General features: G+C 41.3%; 1 protein-coding gene across 2 annotated transcripts in view; it reads right to left on the bottom strand.

Moving 5' to 3' along the window:
* PRKG1 (protein kinase cGMP-dependent 1) overlaps window positions 1-24,178 on the bottom strand; it is a 918,924-nt gene that overhangs the window by 227,114 nt on the left and 667,632 nt on the right. For both annotated transcript variants that reach the window (XM_056850022.1, XM_056850021.1), the window contains exon 5: window positions 830-893. In XM_056850022.1, the coding sequence (XP_056706000.1) occupies window positions 830-893 (64 nt within the window). The remainder of the gene's footprint in view (window positions 1-829; window positions 894-24,178) is intronic.

The following is a 24,178-nucleotide window of genomic DNA, read 5'->3' as shown; positions in this document are numbered from 1 at the left end:
AAATAAATGCTAAATCTCTAAAACTCTGGCAGGGGAACATAAAACAGCACCCTGTGGTCGCCATCTTTGGAGCCATTTCCCTCCCTTTTCTCAACCTCATGCTGTGTAGTAGAGGAGACGAACTGGCATCAAGGAGGACTAGAGATATCAGATGCCTCTTAAGTCACCAGGTTGCAGGAAGCGATGCTTCTATGTAGGCTTAATTGCCTACAGGAAGTCTTGGAACTGAGCCTAGAGAAAACGAACCCCTCAGCTTCCTGGTAACTTTGGAATCTTTAAGACTTGGGCCTCTAAAATGCCTTTATCCACCCTTATCCCAATAAAGTGGCCCCAACCCATCACCAACTGGGCCTGAAATCAGAGGAGGTCTGAATTTGGTTTGTAATGGAGTGGTAAGAGTAAACTCCATTGTGCTGTTCTGTATTCCAAATTATGAGACTTGACCTCATTATTAATTAGATGGCAAAAGTCAGTCTGGATTGAGATTAGAGTGAGGTGATAAACATGCATATAATCGGAGAAAAATATTCTGAAAACTGTGTCAGCCAAAATCTCAAGAGTTGTGTCAACAGACTTCAATAAAAATGTTGATTTTGTGCTTCTCTAGAAAATAGGATTTATTTGAACTGGAATATAAACCATGTGTCATTTGACTTTTTTCCTGAGGTTTGTTTTGAAGAACAGTGAAACACCATAATCTGAGAAAAGATATTCTCCTTCAAGAGAGGCATCCCAGTGAACAGAACAATGTGATAGCTGAAGTATTTTAACAACAAAAGACCTGCTGCTTATGATCCTCATGCTATTTTCAAGAATTAAAATCAAATACCTCTTCAAGGACATCAGCAAGCTTACTGAGTATCTCTTCAGGGAGGCTCTGGAATGTCGGTACACTGTAATATAAAGTGAAAAAAAATTTGTGAGCACTGATGTGGTTACTTTAAAAAACTCTTATCACTTGGGGAAAGTTCTACTAGAGCAAAGCAAATGTGTTACTTTATGAATCCACATGGATTAACACCTGCAGCATAGTTTTTAAAATCAAAAGTGAAAACCAGTAAGAGAGGATCCCGTTTCAGAAAGCTGAGTGAAAATTTTGGTGTAACCTTTTCAAATCAGAGGAGGTCTGCATTTGGTTTGTAATGGAGTGGTAAGAGTAAACTCCATTGTGCTGTTCTGGATTCCTAGGGTTGCCAGGTCCCTCTTTGCCACCAGTAGGAGATTTTGGGGGTGGAGCCTGAGGAGGGTGGGGTTTGGGGAGGGGGGGACTACAATGCCATAGAGTCCAATCGCCAAAGTGGCCATTTTCTCCAGGCGAACTGATCTCTATTGGCTAGAGATCAGTTGTAATAGCAGGAGATCTTCAGCTAGTACCTGGAGGTTGGCAACCCTAATCATGTAAGCAAAAACCAGAAGGAAATAGAATTACATTTTAATCAGCCTTGAATCAATTAAGTAAATAAATTAAGTAAGCAAATAAATAAATGATATTTACTGTTCACAATGTATAAAAGACAGAACAACCAAAGGGAATTTCTGTATAGGCCAACCCTCTGTTTCTGTGTATACTGCCCCAGATTTGGTTAAATCAAATTCCTGTATCAATGGAATATCTGATGAACTTAATCTCAATGAACTACAAAATGCTGCAGTTGAAAGCTTAGGTAAGGAGCCAATTAAGTTCACACATAATTATGTAAACTGAAAGGGGGGGCATTTAAACCATTATTCCAGCAATTGAGCAGGTAGTCAGGCAATTAGGAATGTTGACAAAGCACAAATTCCAAATAAATGATATCTTGGAGCTACGTAATTGATACTACAATGCACTTAGGACCAAGAGCTTTTAAATGATAGGGGCACAGTTACAGATCTTTCTCTTATGGAAGACATTCTAGTACTACAGAGACAGACAGCTTTATTCAATCAGGATTATGGAAGACATTCAAGTACTACAGAGACAGACAGCTTTATTCAATCAGTTATTAAAAATAAATGTTTACAAGAATGGATACAAGTGAGACTTCCATAACTCAAATAATGAATAAAAATATGATTACCTTCGTCAGCCACATTAAATTGGTAACTAAGGGCCCCTAAGGGGGCCACTGGAACCTCTGCATACCTGCAATGGCACTCTTCCACATGATTCTAGGATGAGTTTTGAAGCCCACTAACAGTTTGGGTAGTGTTCCTCAAATGAATAAGCCTACAGTATGTCGGTGCTCTCCTGCAGGTGCAGGGGAAAATTGATAATGGCATATAACATGCCTTCATGAAAATTTCCCCAATGGTTAAGCTTTTAAGAAATCACAGAATTCCCTGGGACAAAGTTTAAACCCTTAATGGAAAGGGGGCAACATATTGATCCTCAAACATCTGTTGGGGGGGGAATGATAAAACATTATTTTCAAGTTCTACAACTGCATGTATTTCTCAACCTTAATGAGGTCAACTCCCCTGCAGCATGTACCCTGATGGTGTTTGGATTACTACCCTTCTTACACTGGGGAAGGCAATGGCAAACCACCACGTAAACATAGTTGGCCTAGTAAGCATCATGATGTGACGTCACCCCATGGGTCAGTAATGACCTGGTGCTTGCACCTTTGCCTTTTACACTGAATGGGAAAGGTAAATTAGAATGCAGAATGAAATTGACAGAACTGTATTTTACTTATATTTTCTCCTAGATGCCTTTGCTGCTGTTTTGTTCCTGCAGTAAGAAAGGAAAATATTTGCTAAATGATAGATTTCCCCACCCCACCCCCAAGGTTTTTCATTTCCTTGACATACTTTGGGGTACGGATTACTAAAAGACAGTTTTTGTACTGTCAAGGGGTTTAAACCACAAGATTAGTTTGCTGTTCTTGATTTGGTAATTAGGACTAGTATTTTTGTTCAACCCACTTAGAAGGTACTTTACCACTCTACATATCCTTCACTTTTTCTTTAAGATAGCATAGGGTTGCCAGCTCCGGATTGGGAATTACCTGGAGATTTTGGGGGTGGAGCATGAGGAGGGCGGGGTTTGGAGAGGGGAGGGGCTTCAATGCCATAGAGTCCAATGGCCAAAGCAGCCATTTTCTCCAAGGGAAATGATTTCTATCACCTGGAGGTCAGTTGTAATAGCAGAAGATCTCCAGCTACCACCTGGAGGTTGGCATTGGCAACCCTAAAGCAGCCTTTAAGATGTTCTGGTTGGCTTACAATTGTGCTCAACTGAATGTCAGCGAGCTAAACATATAAACTCCAAATAACTTTATTTACCATGTTCTCAAGTTGAAGAGAGAGACAATAAAGGCAACAAACAACATAGCAGAACAATTCTCTCAGTACTTTTACATAGAAACCTCTCCCTTTCTGCAAATCTAATCCCTTTTTGAGAACTAGGCCTCTCCATCCAATTGCTTCTCCTCAATTACTTCTTAAATACATATAACTGACTTAGCAGCCAGCCCGCTTCAGCTTTAACTTCTATTTTTCTTCCTGCAAAGCACAAGCCTAGCTCAACATATCTAAAATAACTGCACAAATCTCTACACATGGGAAGAGGATACTGTTGCAATACAGAGTGCAGTTTGATGGTAGGCCAGAGGGGGCGATAGAGTACTCACTCTCTGTATAAGGTTATGTTCAAAATGTCTGAATGCACAATTTGCTGTTATGTTACTGAGACCTTGGGGTGCACACGTGTTTGTGAGAGACAAGATACATACCAACTGTTTTTTCTCTCTTTCTCACTGTAACTGTCACAATATATTTTAGTTCTGTAACAACATCAGCAAAACCAAAATAACAGTGGCGCAAAGAATAAGAAATATAGTTCCAGAAGCCAACAAGTTCCAGAGTTCAGGAACGGAACCCATCATTAGATAAATTCTGATAATGTTGTTTTCAGCGAGCAAAATATTTGCAACAGCTCAGATGTGTACCTTCAGAATTCATCATGAAGTGGACCATGCTCAGCCATTTTTATGTCATATATCACCACAAGGAAAATGTAGACGTACACACCTGAATGGGGGAAACAGTCAAATAATCATTGTATTTGGTCACTATGGGTTGGATCCTACAGATCCGCTAAGGCCAAGAGGCTCTTAGAGCCTCTGGTGTTAGCAGAAGGCTCTTTGAGCCAGAGGAAAGTACTACCATTACAAGAACTGGCCCATAGGATCCAACATAATTTTGAAGTAACAAGCAATATCCAACACAAGCCATCTTCCTACCACAGTGCATGGTGATTTGACATGAAGAAGAGATGTCTGTTCTCTAATAAGATATAATAAAATAGAAGTGATGTAGAACTAAGTACTACAGTTATAGTATGGCAGACTATAAAGCCTGTGTAGGTAGAGCTGCACACTTCTATAAGGCAACACTAACATCTAAGATTGATACTGGCACTAACAAGATGTTACACCTTGCCTTCAAGGGGTTCTGCTTGGATGGTCATTTCATTGTTCAAGGGAGTGTAAGGAAATTGAAGTTTAACAGTAGCAACCAATGAACAATGACGTCTAATGATCTGTCATTCGTCCTAATATTTGTTAAAAGGATGTCAGGAAACACAAACCAGACAGCATTTTCTGCCAACACAGGAGACATGATTAATATATGCACAAGTAATTACTTAGGTTTCTTTAACATGAATAATTTTAGTTTTATGCATTCACTTGTGTGAAACTGTTGAAAGAAGCACTTGCCTTCATAATAGCTTTCTGGAAATACACAAAACAAGTGCGAGATCCACAAGGACATGTGGGTAGGGTTGCCAGGTTCCCCTTTGCCACTGGCGGGAGGTTTTGGGGGATCTTATGGAATCACAGCCTGTTTTCTTTTGGTGACGTTGTGAATTGTCACTGTGGCCCAGGTCCAAGCTAAGCAACCCCCTTTGACACTGCCAGCACGCATGACAGTGTTGCTAACTACCAGCGACCTTCCCTGGCAGCAGACCAGTGGGAACAATCCAATGGGAACCTTTCCAGTAAGTCTAAGGGCCAGACCATCCCTGAATGGAGTGTGTTTGCCATGGCTCACAGAATAACCCAGTCACAGTAAAGCATAATTATGTCCAACTGGTTTCAAGAGGAAAATTAACCACATGCTTAACACGTTGGCTGGTTTGTGAGACCTGTCGTTTTCATCATTTCACATCTGTGATATTTGACTTTGTGTAAACTACAGATCTCAGAAGCTACCGTATATACCCGTGTATAAGCCGACCCGCGTATAACCCGAGGTGCCTAATTTCTCCCCAAAAATGGGGAAAAATTAGGCACCCGCGTATAAGCCGAGGGTCGGCTTATAACCCCTCCCCCCCAGCAGGCTTACCTTCTGGGCTCCTGGCGGCGGGAAGTGGCGGATCCGGTGGGGGCGGCCTTCCTGCAGCTGCAGGAGGCCCCCCCCAGGCCGCTCATGGCGGTGGGAGCGGCGGCAGGGGGGCTCTGGAGGCTGCTCCCGGCCGGGAGAAGGTGGCGGGGGCGGCTGAACGCCCTCCCTGCGGCCGCAGGGGGGCTCTGGAGGCCGCTTCCGGCCGAGAAAAGGCGGCGGGGGCGGGTGAGCGCCCTCCCTGCGGCCGCAGGGGGGCTCTGGAGGCCGCTCCCGGCCGAGAAAAGGCGGCGGGGGCGGCTGAGCGCCCTCCCTGCAGCTGCAGGGAGGCTCTGGAGGCCGCTCCGGGCCGAGAAAAGGTGGCGGGGGCGGCTGAGCGCCCTCCCTGCGGCCGCAGGGGGGCTCTGGAGGCCGCTCCCGGCCTGGAAAAGATGGCGGCGGTAAGTTTCCCCCTCCCTCCTCCCTCCCCCCTCTACCGTATTGACCCGCGTATAAGCCGAGGCCGGCTTTTTCAGCCCTTTTTTTGGGCTGAAAAACTCGGCTTATATGCGAGTATATACTGTAAGCAGAATCGGCACTGGTTAGTATGTGGATGGGAGACCACCAAGGAATACCAGGGTTGCTGTGCAGAGGAAGGCACTGGCAAACCACCTCTGTTAGTCTCTTGCCATGAAAACCCCAAAAGGGGTCGCCGTAAGTCAGCTGCGACTTGACGGCACTTTACACACACAAACTACAGAACATCTCTAAGTGCCTCTAGCAAATGCTGGAGATGCACTGTATAGCAAACAAATGAAATTTGCAGGTAATGGACTTGCTTCCAATTTGCAGTTTATTGGGGTAACCATTGGAGATAATTAAAGCACTTACTAGATTCAATTTAAATAACTGTTAGTTTCCCTGTTAGGTTATTCATAGAATTATGTCCTGGAAGTGTTAAAAAGGCATATAATATTGCTACTAAGGAAAAGTTAACTAGATATATAAGAATGAGATAAGGGAGGCGAACCACAAATATTTTAAGAAAAAATAAACAGTTTCATATGTACAATTTTAATCATACATTTTATCATATCACGAAATGTTTTTATTATACTTGTAATCCCATGAGAAAGGAGGACTATGAATGAACATATTAGTAATAATTTATAAATATGCATGGAACGTTATCTATGGTCCTAGAGCCAGCACTTGTGACTGACCTAAGATCCACACCTGCATGTGGCAGCGCCAGCTAGTTGTCAGAGTTAGAAATGATAGCCATACCAGGGATAGTTGCAGGAGCAGGTCCAAGTTTTTTCTTGTTATGCGTAACTACTACCCCTTAACGTTGAATGGTTTAATTACTTCCTGCCTTGTTATATTAAACATTGATTTAAATAAATAATAAAAAAGGACAGTGGTTATTATCTACTCTAGATTGCAGTCAAAAGGAGAAGAGGTGTTAACGACATTCTTGACATTCTAGAAGTCAAAGCACGGCTGTTACCGCATTAGGTATTCCCAGCGATGTATCAAGAGTTCGGAAATGTTATAAAAAGAACATCGCTTTAAAAGGGTTTTTGGATGCCACGGCTAAAAAATGGTTGGAAGACGTCTTCACAGCTATAGGGGCCAAACAAAGTGCGAACAGTATTTTTTATAACAGTTTCAAACTCTTAATACATCGGTGGGAATACATAGAAAGTGCGAACAGTATTTTTTATAACGTTTTCAAACTCTTAATACATCGCTGGGAATACCTAGTGCGGTAACAGCCCACAACTTACCAAGCAATCCTGAAGGGGAGGGTGGAGCCGCTTAGGAGTCGGCATGACCCCAGTGCTGGCGTCCATGGCACTTGCACCATCCAAAGTGGCATGGACATCGGTGCAGGGTGACTTACACTAGGAGAGTGAGGCGGCAGTGCAAGCCTCGCGCGCTGGCGCTGCCTCCTTGGCAGTGTTTTGCCAGCACAAGTGCTTGCATCAGAATCCAGGGGGCATTCCCAGGGCATTCCCAGGGGTGGAGCTGCCTTTAGGCAGCTTCCAAAGCCCATTCGCCCAATGCGTCATTTTGCAGGTGTCGAGTTACGTCTGCAAAATAGCTGGCGTAGACCCATGAAACTCAATGGGGTAGTTTCATAGGTTTTTTTTTAATGCTGTTTTAATCCCCCTTCCCCCCCCCCCGGGCTGGGAAGTCTTTCAAGAGGTGGCTCGGCTGTGCCATCCCTGGCTTTCTACTAACTACCACCCCCTTAGGATTGGGCTGCCCATGTCATTAAACACTCTATTTTGATGGGCTGAATTCTAGGTTATAATAACTTTCTTACGCGTTGCTTTATTGAATAACCAACGTTATTTTTTTCCTGGTGATGCCCTAAGGCTACTTTCATACATGTTGGATAATGCATTTGCAGTGAGCTTTAGTGACTATTTGGAAGTGGATGTTTCACACAGGAAAATCCAGTTGCAAACAATTGCTAAAACGCATTGAAAGTGCAATGTCCAACGTGTGTGAAAGCAGCCTAAGTCTGCCATGCTATTCCTTTATACCTCCAATAGTAGCTCAGTATAAAAAAATAATACTTTTCCTATTGCTTCCCATTTTGAACTCTTTAGAGAAATAGTCTTTCTGCTTTTAATTTTGTTTTTAATTGCTGTTATTATATTAAGGGAAAGGGTAATTAATTGGTAAGTATATTCCAGTTTCACACGCACACACTAAGTATCTCCCAGGACGTTTATAAAATCCAGGTTGTCATTTCAATCCTAGGATACTCTTCCATTCCCTTGTAATTTGTGGAAACATTACAGAATAGAAATATCTTTCCAAGACTTAAGTGGAAGATTCTTCAGCGAGTGGAAGTATATCTTTGGATCCAACCTATCAGGCTTCAGTGAAAAGATAACTATTGTAGCTTTGCGATCAGTTATCTTTAGGTAAAGGTAGTCCCCTGTGCAAGCACTGGGTCATTCCTGACCCATGGGGTGACATCACATCCTGACGTTTACTAGGCAGACTATAGTTATGGGGTGGTTTGCCAGTGCCTTCCCCAGTCATCTACACTTTACCCCCAGCAAGCTGGGTACTCATTTTACCAACCCGGAAGGATGGAAGGCTGAGTCAACCTTGAGACGGCTACTGCAGATTACCACTCTGTGCCATGGGGCTCTCAAAAAAACGTTATCTATATCAAATGATAAAATCTAACTAGAAAAAGTTTTCAGCACTCTTTGGCTAAGGTTGATCCAAGAAATAACTTCGACAGACACACAACACCTGTATGTATAGCCGCTTCTTTGGGTGAAGATTTTTCTTCAGCAGCTCCTACTTCTGTAGAGGGAAACAGCTTTCAAAATGTAGAGAGGCTTGCCTCTTCAAGATAGGAAAATGCTCCAGAAAAATCTCCAAAGAAAGCTCCACCTGGGTTTGCAGTTGCTCAGCTTGTGCATAAATTACTCTTTGTGCTTTAAGCACAAACAACTACAACATTGGAATTCCCCCCTGCAGAAGATTTATCCCCCTAGATAAATAAGACTCTTTTCCGAGACAAAATGAACACCTAATCCTCATGAAATCATAGGAAGCTTATTAAACAAAAAGGCCCAAAACCAAATCCTCTTCATATTTTGACATTATGGAGATAATAAAAAACTAACAAACTGATCTTGGTATCAGAAAAACTAAAGCTCGAATCACAGATAATAACAACACTTTAGTGTTAGTGATTGTCAAATCTGCTAAGAGAATAAAAAATTCCCACAGAAGAAAAGGCCTCATTACACAGCAATTTTGTGTTGAGATATGAACCTTATGATCTGATGACAAGCCTGCTTAAATATGCGATGATGGTATAGTTTTGTCATCTTTCTGCACAAGATATGTATAAACCCTGGAATCAATTTCTACTGGCCATTTGATTCTACTCTTGATATGATTGTCAGTCTACCAGCATAACAACATACAATTGGCTATTACTTTGGCAGGACAAGGGGAAGCCATTAGTATTTTCAGCACTCTAATCCCACAACTACACAAGAATGGCATTCTGTCTTTAATACAAGTGGAATATTTTCAAATAGCCAATTTATACCCGTTTTTCGGAATTATTTACAGGAAAAAAAGTGGAATGAAAAGATGTTTCAGATAAATTACATTCTACTTTGCATGCATACTGTGGTACCTTCTTCCTATACAAAACCGGGGATGCCTGTATGAAAATAATTGCACACTTCTTTTGCCAGACATCTTGCTACGAACAAACATCGTCCAGCATGTGAAATAGCTGGCGTAAAACAACAGTCTAAAGTCCTAATCTGAAACATTACAAAGGAATGTTTTACTTTTGAACAGCAATTGTGTGTCATGCAGTTTTAAGCTGATTCTGTACTGTCTCCTTAGTCAAGTTTCACAAGCAACTTCAGATGTACCCTCAATAAAAGACTTGAAGCCTTAAGGCCAGTCCAGACACTGAACATCCTCCCTGCCCCCTTCTACTTGAGGGAACATTTCTCTGGAGAATATAATGTGTGACACACGGCATCTATGCTCTCAACCACAACTACCCGGGAGAAATCTAGAAATCTTGTTGTCTGCAGCAGCTGGAAAAAACCCATGTTGCCACTATCACAGAAACTATCACTAGGAAATTGTGGGTAGCCCAGGTCACATATTATATTTTCCCCATTCAAGTGCAACCAAGGACAGACAGAGAGCATCCTACTGAAAAGCTATTTTAAAGTCTTTAACCTCTTCCTCCCAGCAAAAACACTAGTAGAGGGATCTATTGGTCAAATAAAATCAAACAGAAGTCCAGCATTGCCTTAAAGATGGCATCTGATGAAGTGGGCATTGACTTGTGAAAGCTTCTGCTGAAATCAATCTTATTAGGTTTTGTTGTTGTTGCAATAGCGGTTCTGTTTGACTTTGCTGCAACAGACCCACCCAGCTGCCCCTAAAGAATAACTGACCAACAGCTGGTGGGAACCTGTTTACCTTCCCTGTCAAAAAGACAGATTTCTGTTTCAACGGTCAGTGTGCTGTGGCTGCAAGGAAACACATTGTGACCCCTGCCATTAGCCAAAGGAAGGAGAAGTGCTGGGAGAAGGAGACGATCATATGGATTTCAATGGGCAGCAAACAGCAGAGTGAGTGGAGGGACTACCGTTAAATTTACAGATTACACCAAATTGGGAGGAGCAGCAAACACCCCAGAAGATATAGAATTCAATGAGATCTGAACACTCTGGAAAAGTGGGTGAACGTGAACACAATGCAAATCAATAAGGATAAGGGCAGAGTCCTACATCTGGGTAACAAAAATAAGAAGCATGCATACTGGATGGGGGATACACTTCTGGGCAGCAGTGTGTGTGAACAAGATTTTGGGGTATGGGTGGACTGTAATCTAAATATGACCAGTCAGTGTGATGCAATGGGGAAAAGGTCTAATGCGGTCTTTGGGGGTGAATCAACAAAGGCATAACATCCAAGTAGCAAGATGTCAAAGTCCTGTTGGACACCGCATGGTCAGGCCACACCTGGAATACTGTGCGCAGTTCTGGAGGCCTCACTTCAAAAAGGATGTGGACAGAATGGAGAGGGTACGGAAGACAGTGATGAGGATGGTCAGAGGCCTGGAGACCAAGCCCTACAAGGAAAGGCTGAGGGATTGCGAATGTTCAGTCTGCAGAAGAAGAGTTTGAGGGGGGACATGACTGCTGTTTTTAAGTATTTGAAGGGTGGTCACTTAGAGGAAACAGGGAACAGTTTCCGTTGGCAGCAGAGGATAGGACTCACAATAATGGGTTTAAATTACAGGCAGAAAGGTACCGGCTGGATATTAGGGATTTTTTTTTTTTACAGTAAGGGTAGTTCAGCAGTGGAATCAGCTGTCTAGGGAGGTGGTGAGCTCCCCCTCACTGGCAATCTTCAAGAAGCAGGTGGACGAACACATGCCAGGGATGCTTAAGGCTGATCCTGCATTGAGCAGGGGGTTGGACTAGATGGCCTGTATGGCCCCTTCCAACTCTATGATTTTATGAGATCACATTTTCTACCACCCAACAAGAATTCTGCATGTAAAAATGTACAATATACTCCATACATACTGGGATTTTTCCCCACAATAAAGCCAAATTTCTGGACAATTATTTTCAAGCAAAGTCAATGTCAGCATTAACCTTTGGCCAGAATCTTTTGAAGAGCTAACATACAGGTTCATAGCCCTTTATGTCTGAACACTGATTTCACTGGCAGATCAATTAATGCTACACGTTCCCTGAAAGCCATTGTATTAATTATTCCTCTGCCACCCACTGAACTTACTGTCATAGAACAAAAACATCCTCTTAGGTTTGTAACCTGTATAACCTAAAGGCCATCACAAACAGCCTGCTTCAATAATTGACACTTATGCAGAGTCAGAAGAATAGGAATCCTGGCTTCAGGATTTGCCCAAGGCAATAATATACTGATTAACAAGTCCCTGCTTATTTTAAGAAATGTCAGTGTCTTCACAATCTCCTCATTGGTAGGATGTTGAAGTGCAGATGAAAGAGACAATATTGATTTTCTCTTGTGTGCTGTAATTCAGGACATTTAGCCTCTGTTAATTCCTGAAAGCTAGCAAATGGACTCTTCTTTTTTTAATTCAACATTTAGTACTTCTTCTACTTCTTCTCCTCCTCCTCCTCTTCTTCTCCTTCTTCTTCCAGTGTCAGTACTGACATCAGCGAGTTTCCTCTTGAGATAAAAGACATTGTGGCTGCTTTAAAAGAGTGATATTTAATGGTGCTGTTTGGTGCTGGAGTTAAAGACTTGTCATGTTTTGAATTATTTGTTAATTTGGGATTGTTATAACTAAGCGACCTAGATGTTCCTTTTTTTGGACAAAAAGTGATTTTAAAATGTAACAAATGCTTGGAGCATGAAAGCAAACAAATTAAAGCTGTTAATTTCAAAGAGAAAAACCTTGTTATTTTAGCAACCATCTTGTGAAGCAAGTTGCAAAGTTTCCAGTTTATTTCACAGGAAATTCTGGTAAAGAGGAAGTGGCTTTCCCAGAAGGTGTGGTGAATTTGCGTAGCCGTATTCTCCAAGTACCATAGCCCTTTCATAAAGTCAAGCATTTCTAGATGATAGTAATGTATGCGAGGTAACATCCTAATTAACTGATAAGCCCTGCTACATACAAAAGATAAAACGAAATAGTAGCCAAGGAAAAGGGAAAAAATGGGGGGGGGGGAAGAGAGTTGGGTGAGCCCAATTTACCATGAATTTCTTTTGTACAAAAATCCGAGTGTGGTGCTGTGATAAACATTATCCTGTTTTGATTCCTGGACTGAAAGCATGTTTGGCAACTGATGAGTGGGTGAAGTATTCCCCCAATCCCTCAACTGAGAGAATGTTTATTTCTAAAAATCCCATGAATGCAATTTGTTCCTCTATTCGATGCTGCTTTACACATCTTTCTAGTTAGGGCTTCCTTCTTCTGAAGTGATACCTGTCAATCTTGAGTCGTGCAGAGAACGTGGTGACATCAGGGCACTACATGGCCAATCAGATTTGGCTCCGTGTTGATGTCATGAGGACACTCATCTAGAGTGAAGGCTGTATGATAAAATATGTGGGGAGATATCCATGTATCCATATCTTGTTTCATTTAAACATTGGGCAAAAACGCATGGTCGCTTTAGCCTCCTTTATTTCCTGTTTCAGCTAGGATTCAGAGAGGATCGAACACACGTTCGGCGAAACGCATGCGTTTGATCCTGGCTCAATCCTGGCTGAAACAGGGAATAAAGGAGGCTAAAGCGACCATGCGTTTTCGCCCATTATCACTGTCAACATTATCTGAAGGACAGTGTTTTTCTAAAGACTCTTACCTGCCCTATTTACAAATAGATTGGATTATGGATAAGAAGAAATGGACTCAATTTAATTTTGTACTTGCATAATAAAGATACCACTTCAAATTGATTAAATAGTCCTCTTTAAAAAAAGGTAAAGATCCCCTGTGCAAGCACCCCATCATTCCTGACCCATGGGGTGACGTCATATCTCAACGTTTGCTAGGCAGACTTTGTTTGCGGGGTGGTTTGCCAGTGCCTTCCCCAGTCATCTTCCCTTTACCCCCAGCAAGCTGGGTACTCATTTCACCGACCTCGGAAGAATGGAAGGCTGAGTCAACCTTGAGCCGGCTACCTGAAACCAACTTCCGTTGGGATCAAACTCGGGTCGTGAGCAGAGCTTTTGACTGCAGTACTGCAGCTTAACACTCTGCGCCACGGTAAATAGTCCTCTTACTAAGCCGTTATCTTAAAAACAACAACAACAACTGGAAAACAATGTACCAAACACATGGCTATCACACAGTAGATCCAAGCCCTTAACAGGCACACTTGTCATGGTCCTTATAACAGCCCATCTAGCTTTCCAATTTACTTTAGCAGTACACGCTTGATAAACCTCAGGCCACATGGTGGCATATCCTCATAGTAATTTTTCAAGGCTACTGCATAATTTTAGTCTACAAGGACTTACAATATAGTATAATTTTATGAATCACCTCTGAAATCCTTTACTTAGGATTTTTCTGAGCCTTCTATCACTCAAGCCTTGCCCCAACCTCAGAACCTGGCAAATGTTCAGAAAAGAACATAGTTTTAGAAAACTTATTTTCTTTTTGGCTACTGAAAACATGGCCCTTGCAGAGGGTTGGTTATTACCTGGCTTGTCTGTAATAGGCTGGGCTGATGAACGTCCCCACAATGACCATGAGCAAATGGTGATTTCCCCTGATTTCATCAGTGTTGAATCCAGGCCATGAAGATATTGAACTGTAGTCAGTGATCACTTCATTTTTACACAATCTGCTCCATTAAAATATAAGGTTTCTAATAAGGTTTCAGTTTCTTTCTGATACAATTTGTTTTCCACTAATTATACACACTGGTCTGTGTTTAAATCAATACTTCTGATAACTTAGTTCTTCAGCCTATTTGATCCCTTTAAAGCAGTGGTTCCCAACCTTTTTGACCAGGGACCACTAGGACTTTTTTGTTCGGTGCAGGGACCCCAAGGTTCAAAATAAAAATTCCGAGAATTTGAAAATAAACTTTCATCATAACTGTTAGTTAAACATTAAACTTAGAATAATATTTGAATATATATTTTAATAATAGAGAACTTTTAATTGAAAATATTAATTTATTATGGGTTTATAACTTTGTTTCACGGACCTTAATTTAGTTCTCGCGGACCCCTGGGGGTCCGTGGACCCCTGGTTGGGAACCAGTGCTTTAAAGTAAGCTCATTATGGGTACTTTGTAGCAAAATACCAAATCTCTAGTCAATTGCAAATCGTGCTCTGTGCAACACATAACTTGAAAGGTCAAAATATCTGTCAAAACACTCTCACAAATGATAGGATTTAGTCCATACATCTTAGCTGTTTACAGAAAACCATCTTTCAAAGCTGCGTCTCTAAAAAGGGCAAGGATAGCACTGAGAATAGAGCTGTTTTGGATTTCCCATACCATTTATGAAATCTCTGAATTCTCATAATTTGCACTATCAATCTTCAGAGAGACTTTCACCTTCAGAGATACCCAATGCAGGTAATCAGCAATTTGGATTGTATGCTTTTATTTCAGGCTTCTGCAACAACTTTGGAACTTATTGTTGCACCATCCAATGATACCTCTGGCTGAGCTAGTGGAGGTAATCTCTGACCTGGTGATGAAGACCCCTAGACTGTGATAATGGATTTCAACATTCATGCTGAGTCTGAGGTCGTTTATGCATGGGTACCTTCACTCACGTTCGCCCCCGGTCTGTCTCGGTTGTTCCTTGGAGTTATGCATGAGTTTTCTCTCCATTAGAGATGACCTTGCTGCCAGCCCTCACAAATCCCATGTCTTCCCGTTCCTCTGTTAACCCGATTCTTCCCTCTCCCCTGAGATCAGCCCAGGTGAAATCCCCATGCATAAGGCAAAGTGCAGCACACACAAGCTTGGTTTCTCTTACAGGCAATTAAAAAGCAGCATGGACGGACGACGGGATTCAAATACTTCCTGCTTCTTCAGAGCTGTTTCTGCACAGAAGGAAGGCTTTTTAAAAACGAGGTTGGATTTCTTCCCCCCCCCCCCTTTCAGATTTCTCCATTTTTTTGTTTTTTGTTCTTAAAACGCTTTTTTATGTAGCAGTTGGGTTTTGGGGGGCAATTTTCTCTCACAGTAAATACTACAATGTAAGCCAATTACACAGCAGCATTTAAAGGGGCGGGCTCTTGTTTTGGGCTTGGAGACTGCTGGTGCATAGATTCCCAACAGGAAAGTGTGGGTCAAGGGAGCAACGAACCTCAGGTAAAGCTCCCATGCATAAACGACCTACCTTATCAGGCTCTGTTCAGGATTTCAAAGCCTCAGCGGCAATTATGGAGCTAATCCAGGTGGTTTTGTACACAATACATGATGGGGGGCATAACTTGGATCTACAGTTCTGAGCTGAGCTGGTTTCTGATATTTAGTTTTAAGTGCTTCTATTATAACTTCTTCCTGTGCAAAGTTTGGTTGGTGTTATCCCTCCCCCCCCCCATGCCATAAGAGTGGTGGACCTGTTAAGATCATCCACATCTGCAGCCATATGGATCTGGCTGGTTTCCAGAATGCTCAGGAATGGCAACTCTGCTGAGACTTGAGTAGCAGCCTAGAAGTGCAGGCTGGTAGAGGTGAGAGACTGGCTTGTCCCCTGGTGTCCCCTCCCCTTGCACCATCAAATTCCTGATGCCTAGTATACCAGGAAGCTGTCGGTTTAAGAACATAAGAAACATAAGAAAGACCGTGCTGGATCAGACCAAGGTCCATCAAGTCCAGCAGTCTGTTCACACAGTGGCCAACCAGGTGCCTCTAAAAAGCCCACAAACAAGACAACTGCAGCATCATTGTCCTGCCTGTATTCCAAAGCACCTAATACAATAGACATGCCCATCCAATCCTGGAGAGAATAGATATGCATCATGACTAGTATCAATTTTTACTAGTAGCCATGAATAGCCCTCTCCTCCATGAACATGTCCACTCCCCTCTTAAAGCCTTCCAAGCTGGCAGACATCATTACATCCTGGGGCAGGGAGTTCCATAATTTAACTATGTTGGGAAACATCTGGAGCAACATCAAAGGATGGATAACCTGGAGCAAATAAATCTCAGAAGAGTTAGTCAGTATGGCCACTATTAATTGCAATTTTGATCACCCTCAGCCCTTCACAAAAAATAGTCTGTGACATTTAAAAGTCAGAACACAAGGTGGGTTGAGATGTTAATAGAGTGATGAAAAAAAGCCCCTTCATTAAGTCACATTCAGATTCTTTAAACTGTATATTAAATCATCACTATAGTAACAAAGCTTCTACTGCCTGCCTGACCTATTTTTACTACCTGTGGTCATCTTTCTCAGTATACTATTTAGCCTGAACCCATTATAGCTACCCTTGAATTAGAAATGTGCATATAAGGGTAAATAATGCCACTTATCCCCATCAGACTCAGCCTAAATGCAATATGGCTTTGGATATTGATTTGGGTGGGGTGGTGGGGAGGAATTTTTTTTAAAAAAACTTAGTTTCATGGGGTTTTTAAAAATCAATTTTGAGTAAGCGTAACCAGTCAATTGCACATGCTTGTTAATGAGATATACACATACAGGCATTGCATGAAAACTGAAGTCCATGTTCAAAAAGAGAGATCTCGTGTGTTTAACAAACGTGCTCCAAATCCAAACATACAAAACAAAGGACGTATTGCAGTGCAAGGCACAGTTTATTTTTCCCTGCTTTTCTCCCCAGTTAATTTTTCCTGCTTTTAAACCCAAAAGAGGTTTAAAAATATAATTACAATAAACATACAGACAAAGGGTAATAACCACACCCTAGCTAGTTCTGGATCCACTCATTCAGGGCCATAGGTGTCAAGTCATGTACCAAGAGCCAAGCATCCTTTGACTCTCTTGACCTTTGGTTCTGGACACACCCAGCTTAAATACCTGTAACAGGAAGGGAAACAGAAGCTCACACCTGAGCGCATGCAACACACGGAGACGCTCCTAAGGTCCCAAGACTGAACTCTAAAGTCTGAATAGGGTTTCCACATCCCTCTTTGCCACCGGTGGGAGATTTTTGGGGCAGAGCCTGAGGAGGGCAGGGTTTGGGGAGGGGAGGGGCTTCAATGCCAAAGTGGCCATTTTCTCCAGGTGAAATGATCTCTATCAGCTGGAGATCAGTTGTAATAGCAGGAGATCTCCAGTTAGTACCTGGAGGCTGTAGGAAAAAGGCACCTCTAGGCTAGTACTTGAAGTTTGGAATTCAGCATAGATGCAAAAAGATATAACCAAAGTGCAAAATTTTTATAATGGTACACAATTATGAAATATTTTCAGGAAACTAAAAAGCACACTGGTTTTGTCTTCAAGTTCCTGATGTGTTAAAGTGTTCTAACACAGAGGTTCAGCAGATTTATCCTCGAAGAACAAAGAACTGACTTCAGATAACTTTTAAATAAGTGCCTGTTTATATATGAAGTGACATCCTCTAATCCTTTCTATGACAATTAATTACCAGTTGTCCAGTTGTGAGAATATTCTTACTCCTTGCCATTTGTACTTGGCATTTCATTTGTTCAGGTCTAAAAGCTGTGTGTATCTAGCATTTTGCTAAATATTTGAAAAGTGTACTGTTCCATGCATCTTCCATCTTTTCATAAGAAATCATGAAAGTTCACAAACAGACAACAAATAAAAAATATTAATAAAAATCCTGAACCTAAATTTATGCACCTTCACACTGTCCAATCACATGTAGAAAAGGGCAAATTTATTATCCACATAAATTGATAAGCTGATCTAGTCCTTCGGCTTCTGAAGACAAGAAAATTAGTTAACCGTCACCATGAAACATTCATAAGGGGCCTGTTCATAGTCACCACTCAAGTACAATTAACAACATGTTGTCTTTGTTATGGGGACAATTACTGTGATTTCCTGCCTTTCTCTTCTATACTGCTTTTTTATATTGTGTCATCCCCTGCCCCCAAGACACTGGAATGATACTCTGTTCCTTGGTCTTGCCTTTAGTCTATGATAGGGCCCCCCAAACAACACTGTTTTTAGATAACTTTTTATAGTTGGGCTTTATGGTTTTAGAGTGCGTGTGATTCCAACTTATGATGAACCTATATAATTCTTCTAGGTGTTTCTCCTTTAACCTTCATCAGTAGTTGTTTCAAGTCATCACTTCTTTCTGCCAGTAATGTGGTGTCATCTGCATATCTCAAAATGCTAATGTTCCTTCCACTAGTTTTCACTCCATCTTCACTAATCCATCTGTAAGTTAGTTTGAGAGCTTTGAGCAATCATCCCAGCATTGTCTGTCTGAACCCCTACTGCTGGAGGAGTTACCGTTGGGTCCACAATATTATCTAATGCGTAGTTTATGAATGAATCAAGACTGTTTTTGTCTCAGGATCTATCTTCAGAATAATTGGTTTTTCCTTCATTACTCTTAAACTTAGAGGGGGCAGGGACATCAAGGGCTAGGGCAGTGTATTTATTACAAGTTGGGAAGTTCAAGAGATCATCTATTTTCCGCAGTTTGGGATGGGAGACCTCAGGATTAGAACCATTCATGGGGCGTTTGCAACCCATTTAAAGTAGGTGTGTTTTCCCCCTCACTTCTCCTTTGTATCTCTCCCCTTTCCACCTTTCCAACCACCCCCTTTCTACTCCTTTTCCCTTTCTTTTCATTTTCCTTTCCCCCTTTTTCTTGCCTCCCCCCTCCTCCCTTATGATAAAATAAGAAGAAACATAAAATATAGATAAAATCAGATATAAAATAAAATGTCAAATGTCAAATATAAAAAAGAATATTAATAGATTAAAAGTTTGGGAGTAAAACAAACAGAAAATAAATAAATACAAAATAGCCCAAATAAGATAAAATAAGATAAATCAAAGAACTCTGAAGCAGAGTACAGTGTCTGCCTCACACTCTCCAGACTAAAAAACCATAAAGATAAACTCTAAAACTCTAAGACTTAAAACTTGAGTATACTAATACTATTACCAATATTTTAAAAAATAAAGGGAATAAAAACATCCTAACAATGTTAATCTATCAGTGTTAGCTAATGGAGTGTGAAGTGGTTGATGGATAGCCAGTGGCTGTTAAATCTAGGGAAAGGAATAGACTAAATCTAATCTGGCTTTCCTTATGTGTTCTGCATATAGATTGAACAGATGGGGAAATAGTAATATTTCCTTGTCTGACAATAGTAATATTTCCTTGTCTGACAACTTTGCCAATTGGAAACCACTCTGCTTCGCAATATTCTGTCCTATCATGACCCTCTTGTTCAGAGTACAGGCTACACATCAAGACAATCAGATGCTGCAGCTCATCCATATCTTTTAAAACCATCCATACCTATTCATGATCTACACAGGTGAAAGCTTTGCTGTAATCTATAAAATACAAGCTGATTTTCTTCTGAAATGCTCTGGTATGCTCCAGTAACAATCATAAATTTGCAATATGATATCTGGGGCCTCTTCCTTTTCTGAATCCAGCTTGAACATCTGGCATTTCTAATTCAATATGCAGTAAGAGTCTTTGTTGTAAATTTTTGAGCATCACTTTGCTTGCATGGGAAATGAATGAAATGATCTAATATTTGCTGCAATCTTTGATGTCTCCTTTTTTAGAATTGGGATGTTGATTGAACTTTTCCAGTGGGTGGGTCATTGTTTTGCTTCCTTGTTTGTTGGCTTATTCTTGTTAAGATTTTGACAGACTCATCAATAGCGTAGGCTATGGTTTTTAGCTGTTGTTGGAGGTTGCCTTGAGAGTACTGCACTAAAAGGGGAGAACATAATGTAATTTTTGGAAAGCAGTCCATAGAAATCTAGTGACTGTCAGTGCAATCCTAAAAATGCTTTTTCAGGAGTAAGGACCATTTAATAAACCTATGTAGGATTCTGAGTACACCGGATTAGGATTGATCCCTAGGTCTAGTATTTGATTGTGTCATTTAAAAAAAATGAATTAAGATTGCTGAAGGATGTAATGTCCACTTGTGAGATACTGTAATTCTAGATTTTAAAAGGCTGTGAGAAGCCACAAAGTATATTCCCTAATAAACAGAAATGCATGCCTAGATTCAAGTCCAGTAAGTTCTGGCATGGGTTCACAAATTTTATTGTTGATTACCCTCCACAGTACAAAGAAATCTGGAGATATTTTCAATGATTTGACTGCTACTGATCACCTGGCTAAACAAGCAAGTCAGATTTAAATGGGAAAATAGTCTGTCCTTTTTACTGGTTGGTTGGGCCTAATAAACACTTCCAGTTGTGTGAATGCTTTCCCCCTAGTCATCATATTAGAATTGTGGGTGGATTATGTACATTGTATCACTACAAATCCCTTTTTGCCTGTGATTTCTTAACTTATCTTGCCCTTCTTTCCCTGTAATGATTCTACATTGCATTTGTAAAATGTGTAGTAGGCTAATGGAATTTTGAAAAGAGGAGCAAGTAACCCAGGAGCTACTGTTACTGACAAGGAACTCTCTATTCTGAAATATACTACATAAATTAGTATTGGTAATAGTGTATATGTATGCAGTTCAAGGAACTGTACAAACACATACACATACATCCCTCACACACACAACACTCTCATGAATGACTGTTTATCCTATTTCCTTCCATGGATGTGAGCAAACTTAATCATCTGACAGGATAATTGCCTTAAATTAGTCAATTTACATTTGCATTGGATTGCTGTCTTCTTTTCCAAATGCGAATTACGCTAATCAAAAAAGGGAGATATGTGAAAAGAAAAACAGATAACAATGATGCATAGCTGATCAAGAAGTCTGAAAAAACCAGGGGGAAAGGAAAAGTGCAACTCAAGCAAGCGTAGCAAAACAATATCAGCAAACTGCCTTATTTTCTTATTCCTCTTTGCATCTGAAATGCAGTAAATGGGTTTCACTTCATGGCTTGAGCGTTATGGGTCACTTACGTGGAACACAGAGAGTTGAACAGAGATTTTAAAAAGTAGTTTAAAATTATCACAGCGGGGCATATATGTAACAGGGAGGAATTTTTCACCCTGCATCACTTTGGGGCAAATTTACATGACTTTTGCATGCACGTTTTTCTTTTTCTTCTTTTTTTAAAAAAAGAATTTATAATCCATATTTCCATTCAAGAGGAAACAGTAGATGGACAAAAATTAGTAACCAACCTCCTCAACATTTAAGCAATAATATACAACAGCTTAACAGCCCATTCCTTAGCTGATGGAGTAGGGGAACGGCGGGGAAGAGGCGCAGCGGCGCCTCTTCCTAAGCCGTTTCCCCTACGCCATTAAACAAAAAAAAGCCGTTTTGCGGCTTTTTTTTTTGTTTAACTGGGTTTTTTTGCCCCATTGAAAACAGAGAGGCTGCGCCTGCAAAATAGCAGGTGCAGCAACACTGTTCCGGCCGCCGGTGCAAGTGGCTAAAAGGGGGTAGGAAGTTGTCTAACCGGCAGCTTCTCCACCCGGCCTGCCCCCTGCGCCAGCGTGGCCTCTCTATGCTGTTGCCGGTGCCACGGAGAGGCCGCATAGGAGGAGGGAAGAGGCACAGCTCCACAGCGCTTTGGCACCGGCGGAGCAGCCCTCCCCGCCGGCGTAAATGCATGTAATCTCGTGATTACACGCACTTACGCCGGCGGTGGGGTCAGGCCGCCTCCTAAGAGGTTTCGGGGGGGGGGGGCTCAGGAATGGGCTGTAAAGTGCATCTTACAACAAAGGCAACTTTGAGGCACAATGGAGATGAAGAAACACGATTGTCTGATGATAGATTTTGGTTACTGGATGGTAGAATTAGCACTTTGTACCATTAATGAGCATATTTAGTAACCATATTATATGTGAAAAGCCATATTGTGTGGATAATTTTATAGGAATAAGCACAGTCTGAACTGTTTTGAGCAGTTAAGGGCCAAATACTGGCTCACTGGCAGAAAGGAAAAGATCTTGGAGGAGGAGAAGAGTTGGTTTTTATACCCCGCTTTTCTCTACCAAAAGGAGTCTCAAAGCAGTTTACAATATTCATTAGCTATTCATTATGGAGGTGAAATCTCTGTCAACAGATACAAAGGAATTTCTGAAGACTATGTATCAGTGTCTAAATTAAGTGCGAGAATGTATGGGAGTAAACAAACTGAAACTGACTCCTAACAAGGAGGTACTATTGATTAGTGATACAGATTATCCTGTGTTGGATAGGATTTACTAACCCTGAACACTCATGTATGCATAGAGTTGCCAGCTCCAAGTTGGGAAATATCTAGAGATTTTGGGGTGGAGCCTGAGGAGGGTGGGATTTGGGGAGGGACTTCAATGCCAATTGCCAAAGTGGCCATTTTCTCCAGGTGAACTGATCTTTTATTGGCTGGAGATCAGTTGTAATAGCAGGAGATCTCCAGCCAGTACCTGGAGGTTGGCAACCCTATGTATGCAATCTGAATGACCTACTAGATTTAAGTATTGATCCTGGACATTCTGGTGGGGGCTGTGCCCAAGAATGCCTTTTAACAGTTACATCAAGCTGATACAACAATTTTCATCTTTTCCAGCAAAATCTGACCTAGCTACAGTTATACAAGTGCTAGTGGCTTCCAGACTGGATTATTGTTGTTTGCCCTGGTTCTTGGAAACATCAACTGAAGCAATCCAGTTGGTAATAAGTCCAAACTGGATTTAGAATGTTAATTCTACTTGCTTTATTTTTGTTAATTCTCTGTTTATTTACAGGCTTTGTTCAAAGCCTCTAAAACACTGAATGGCTTGGGATCGAGATCTCTCAAGGACTGCTAGCATCAACATGAGCCTGCCCGAACAACAACATCATATGGAAGGGACCTGCTTTGCTTCTTTCCACCTTCAGATGATATGGACTTCTCAGTGGCACTGCCAAAGTTCTACGATTCCTTCCCTGTGAGGCTCCTTTGACTTCTACTTGTTACCCTACCATAAACTGCTGAAGACCATTTATGTATGTGTAAAGTATCATCAAGTTGCAGCCGACTTATGGCGACCCCAGCAAGGGGCTTTCAATGCAAGTGGGGTGGTCTGCCATTGCCTGCCTATGCAGAGCCTTCCTTGGCAGTCTCCCTTCCAAGTATTGACCCATCTTAGTTTCCGAGATCTGGGGAGATTGGGCTATGCCATGCCGTCTTTCCTCCTGAAGACTGTTTTTAGAGTACTTTTAATCTAATTTAGTTAGTTTGCCTATTCTATATATTTGCTGGTGCATACAGTTTCATTTCTGTCTTGCCCTTTTTTAAATTCTGTCCAAGAAAGACTCTAGTCCTGTGCATGGAATGCTACTGAAATATAGCAACAGCGCCATGTTTGTTTGTTTTTTAGTCAATGATAATCAAGGGGGAAAAAACTAATAATTATTAATGGAATGTCTGCACCCCCATGATATTTAGAATATATGTCTGAAGCATTGAAATATTTAGAATATATGTCTGAGCATAAATGTCCAGCATTGAAAGGCCAGATATTCCACTAATGGCATGGCTACCGTATGGGGAAACAGAGGTAATACTTGAATTTTGGGGAAAAAACACTTGGGGACAAAAATAATAATAAAAAGAACTGTTTATAAAAGCTTGCAGCCATCCATCTAAAAACGTGGGGAAACCCGAGAGCAAATCCCCAAATCTTTGACAGCCAGAGCAGTGACCCAATCTTTCTTGTTTATAGCACAAGACAGGTCACTTGATTGCTTACAGCTTTCCCCCTGATATC

Source organism: Euleptes europaea, chromosome 5 (assembly GCF_029931775.1).
Source record: "Euleptes europaea isolate rEulEur1 chromosome 5, rEulEur1.hap1, whole genome shotgun sequence".
In the NCBI taxonomy this organism is placed as follows: Eukaryota; Metazoa; Chordata; class Lepidosauria; order Squamata; family Sphaerodactylidae; genus Euleptes; species Euleptes europaea.
The sequence above is the reverse complement of the archived record's forward strand: the minus strand, read 5'-3'. Positions and strand labels throughout refer to the sequence as shown.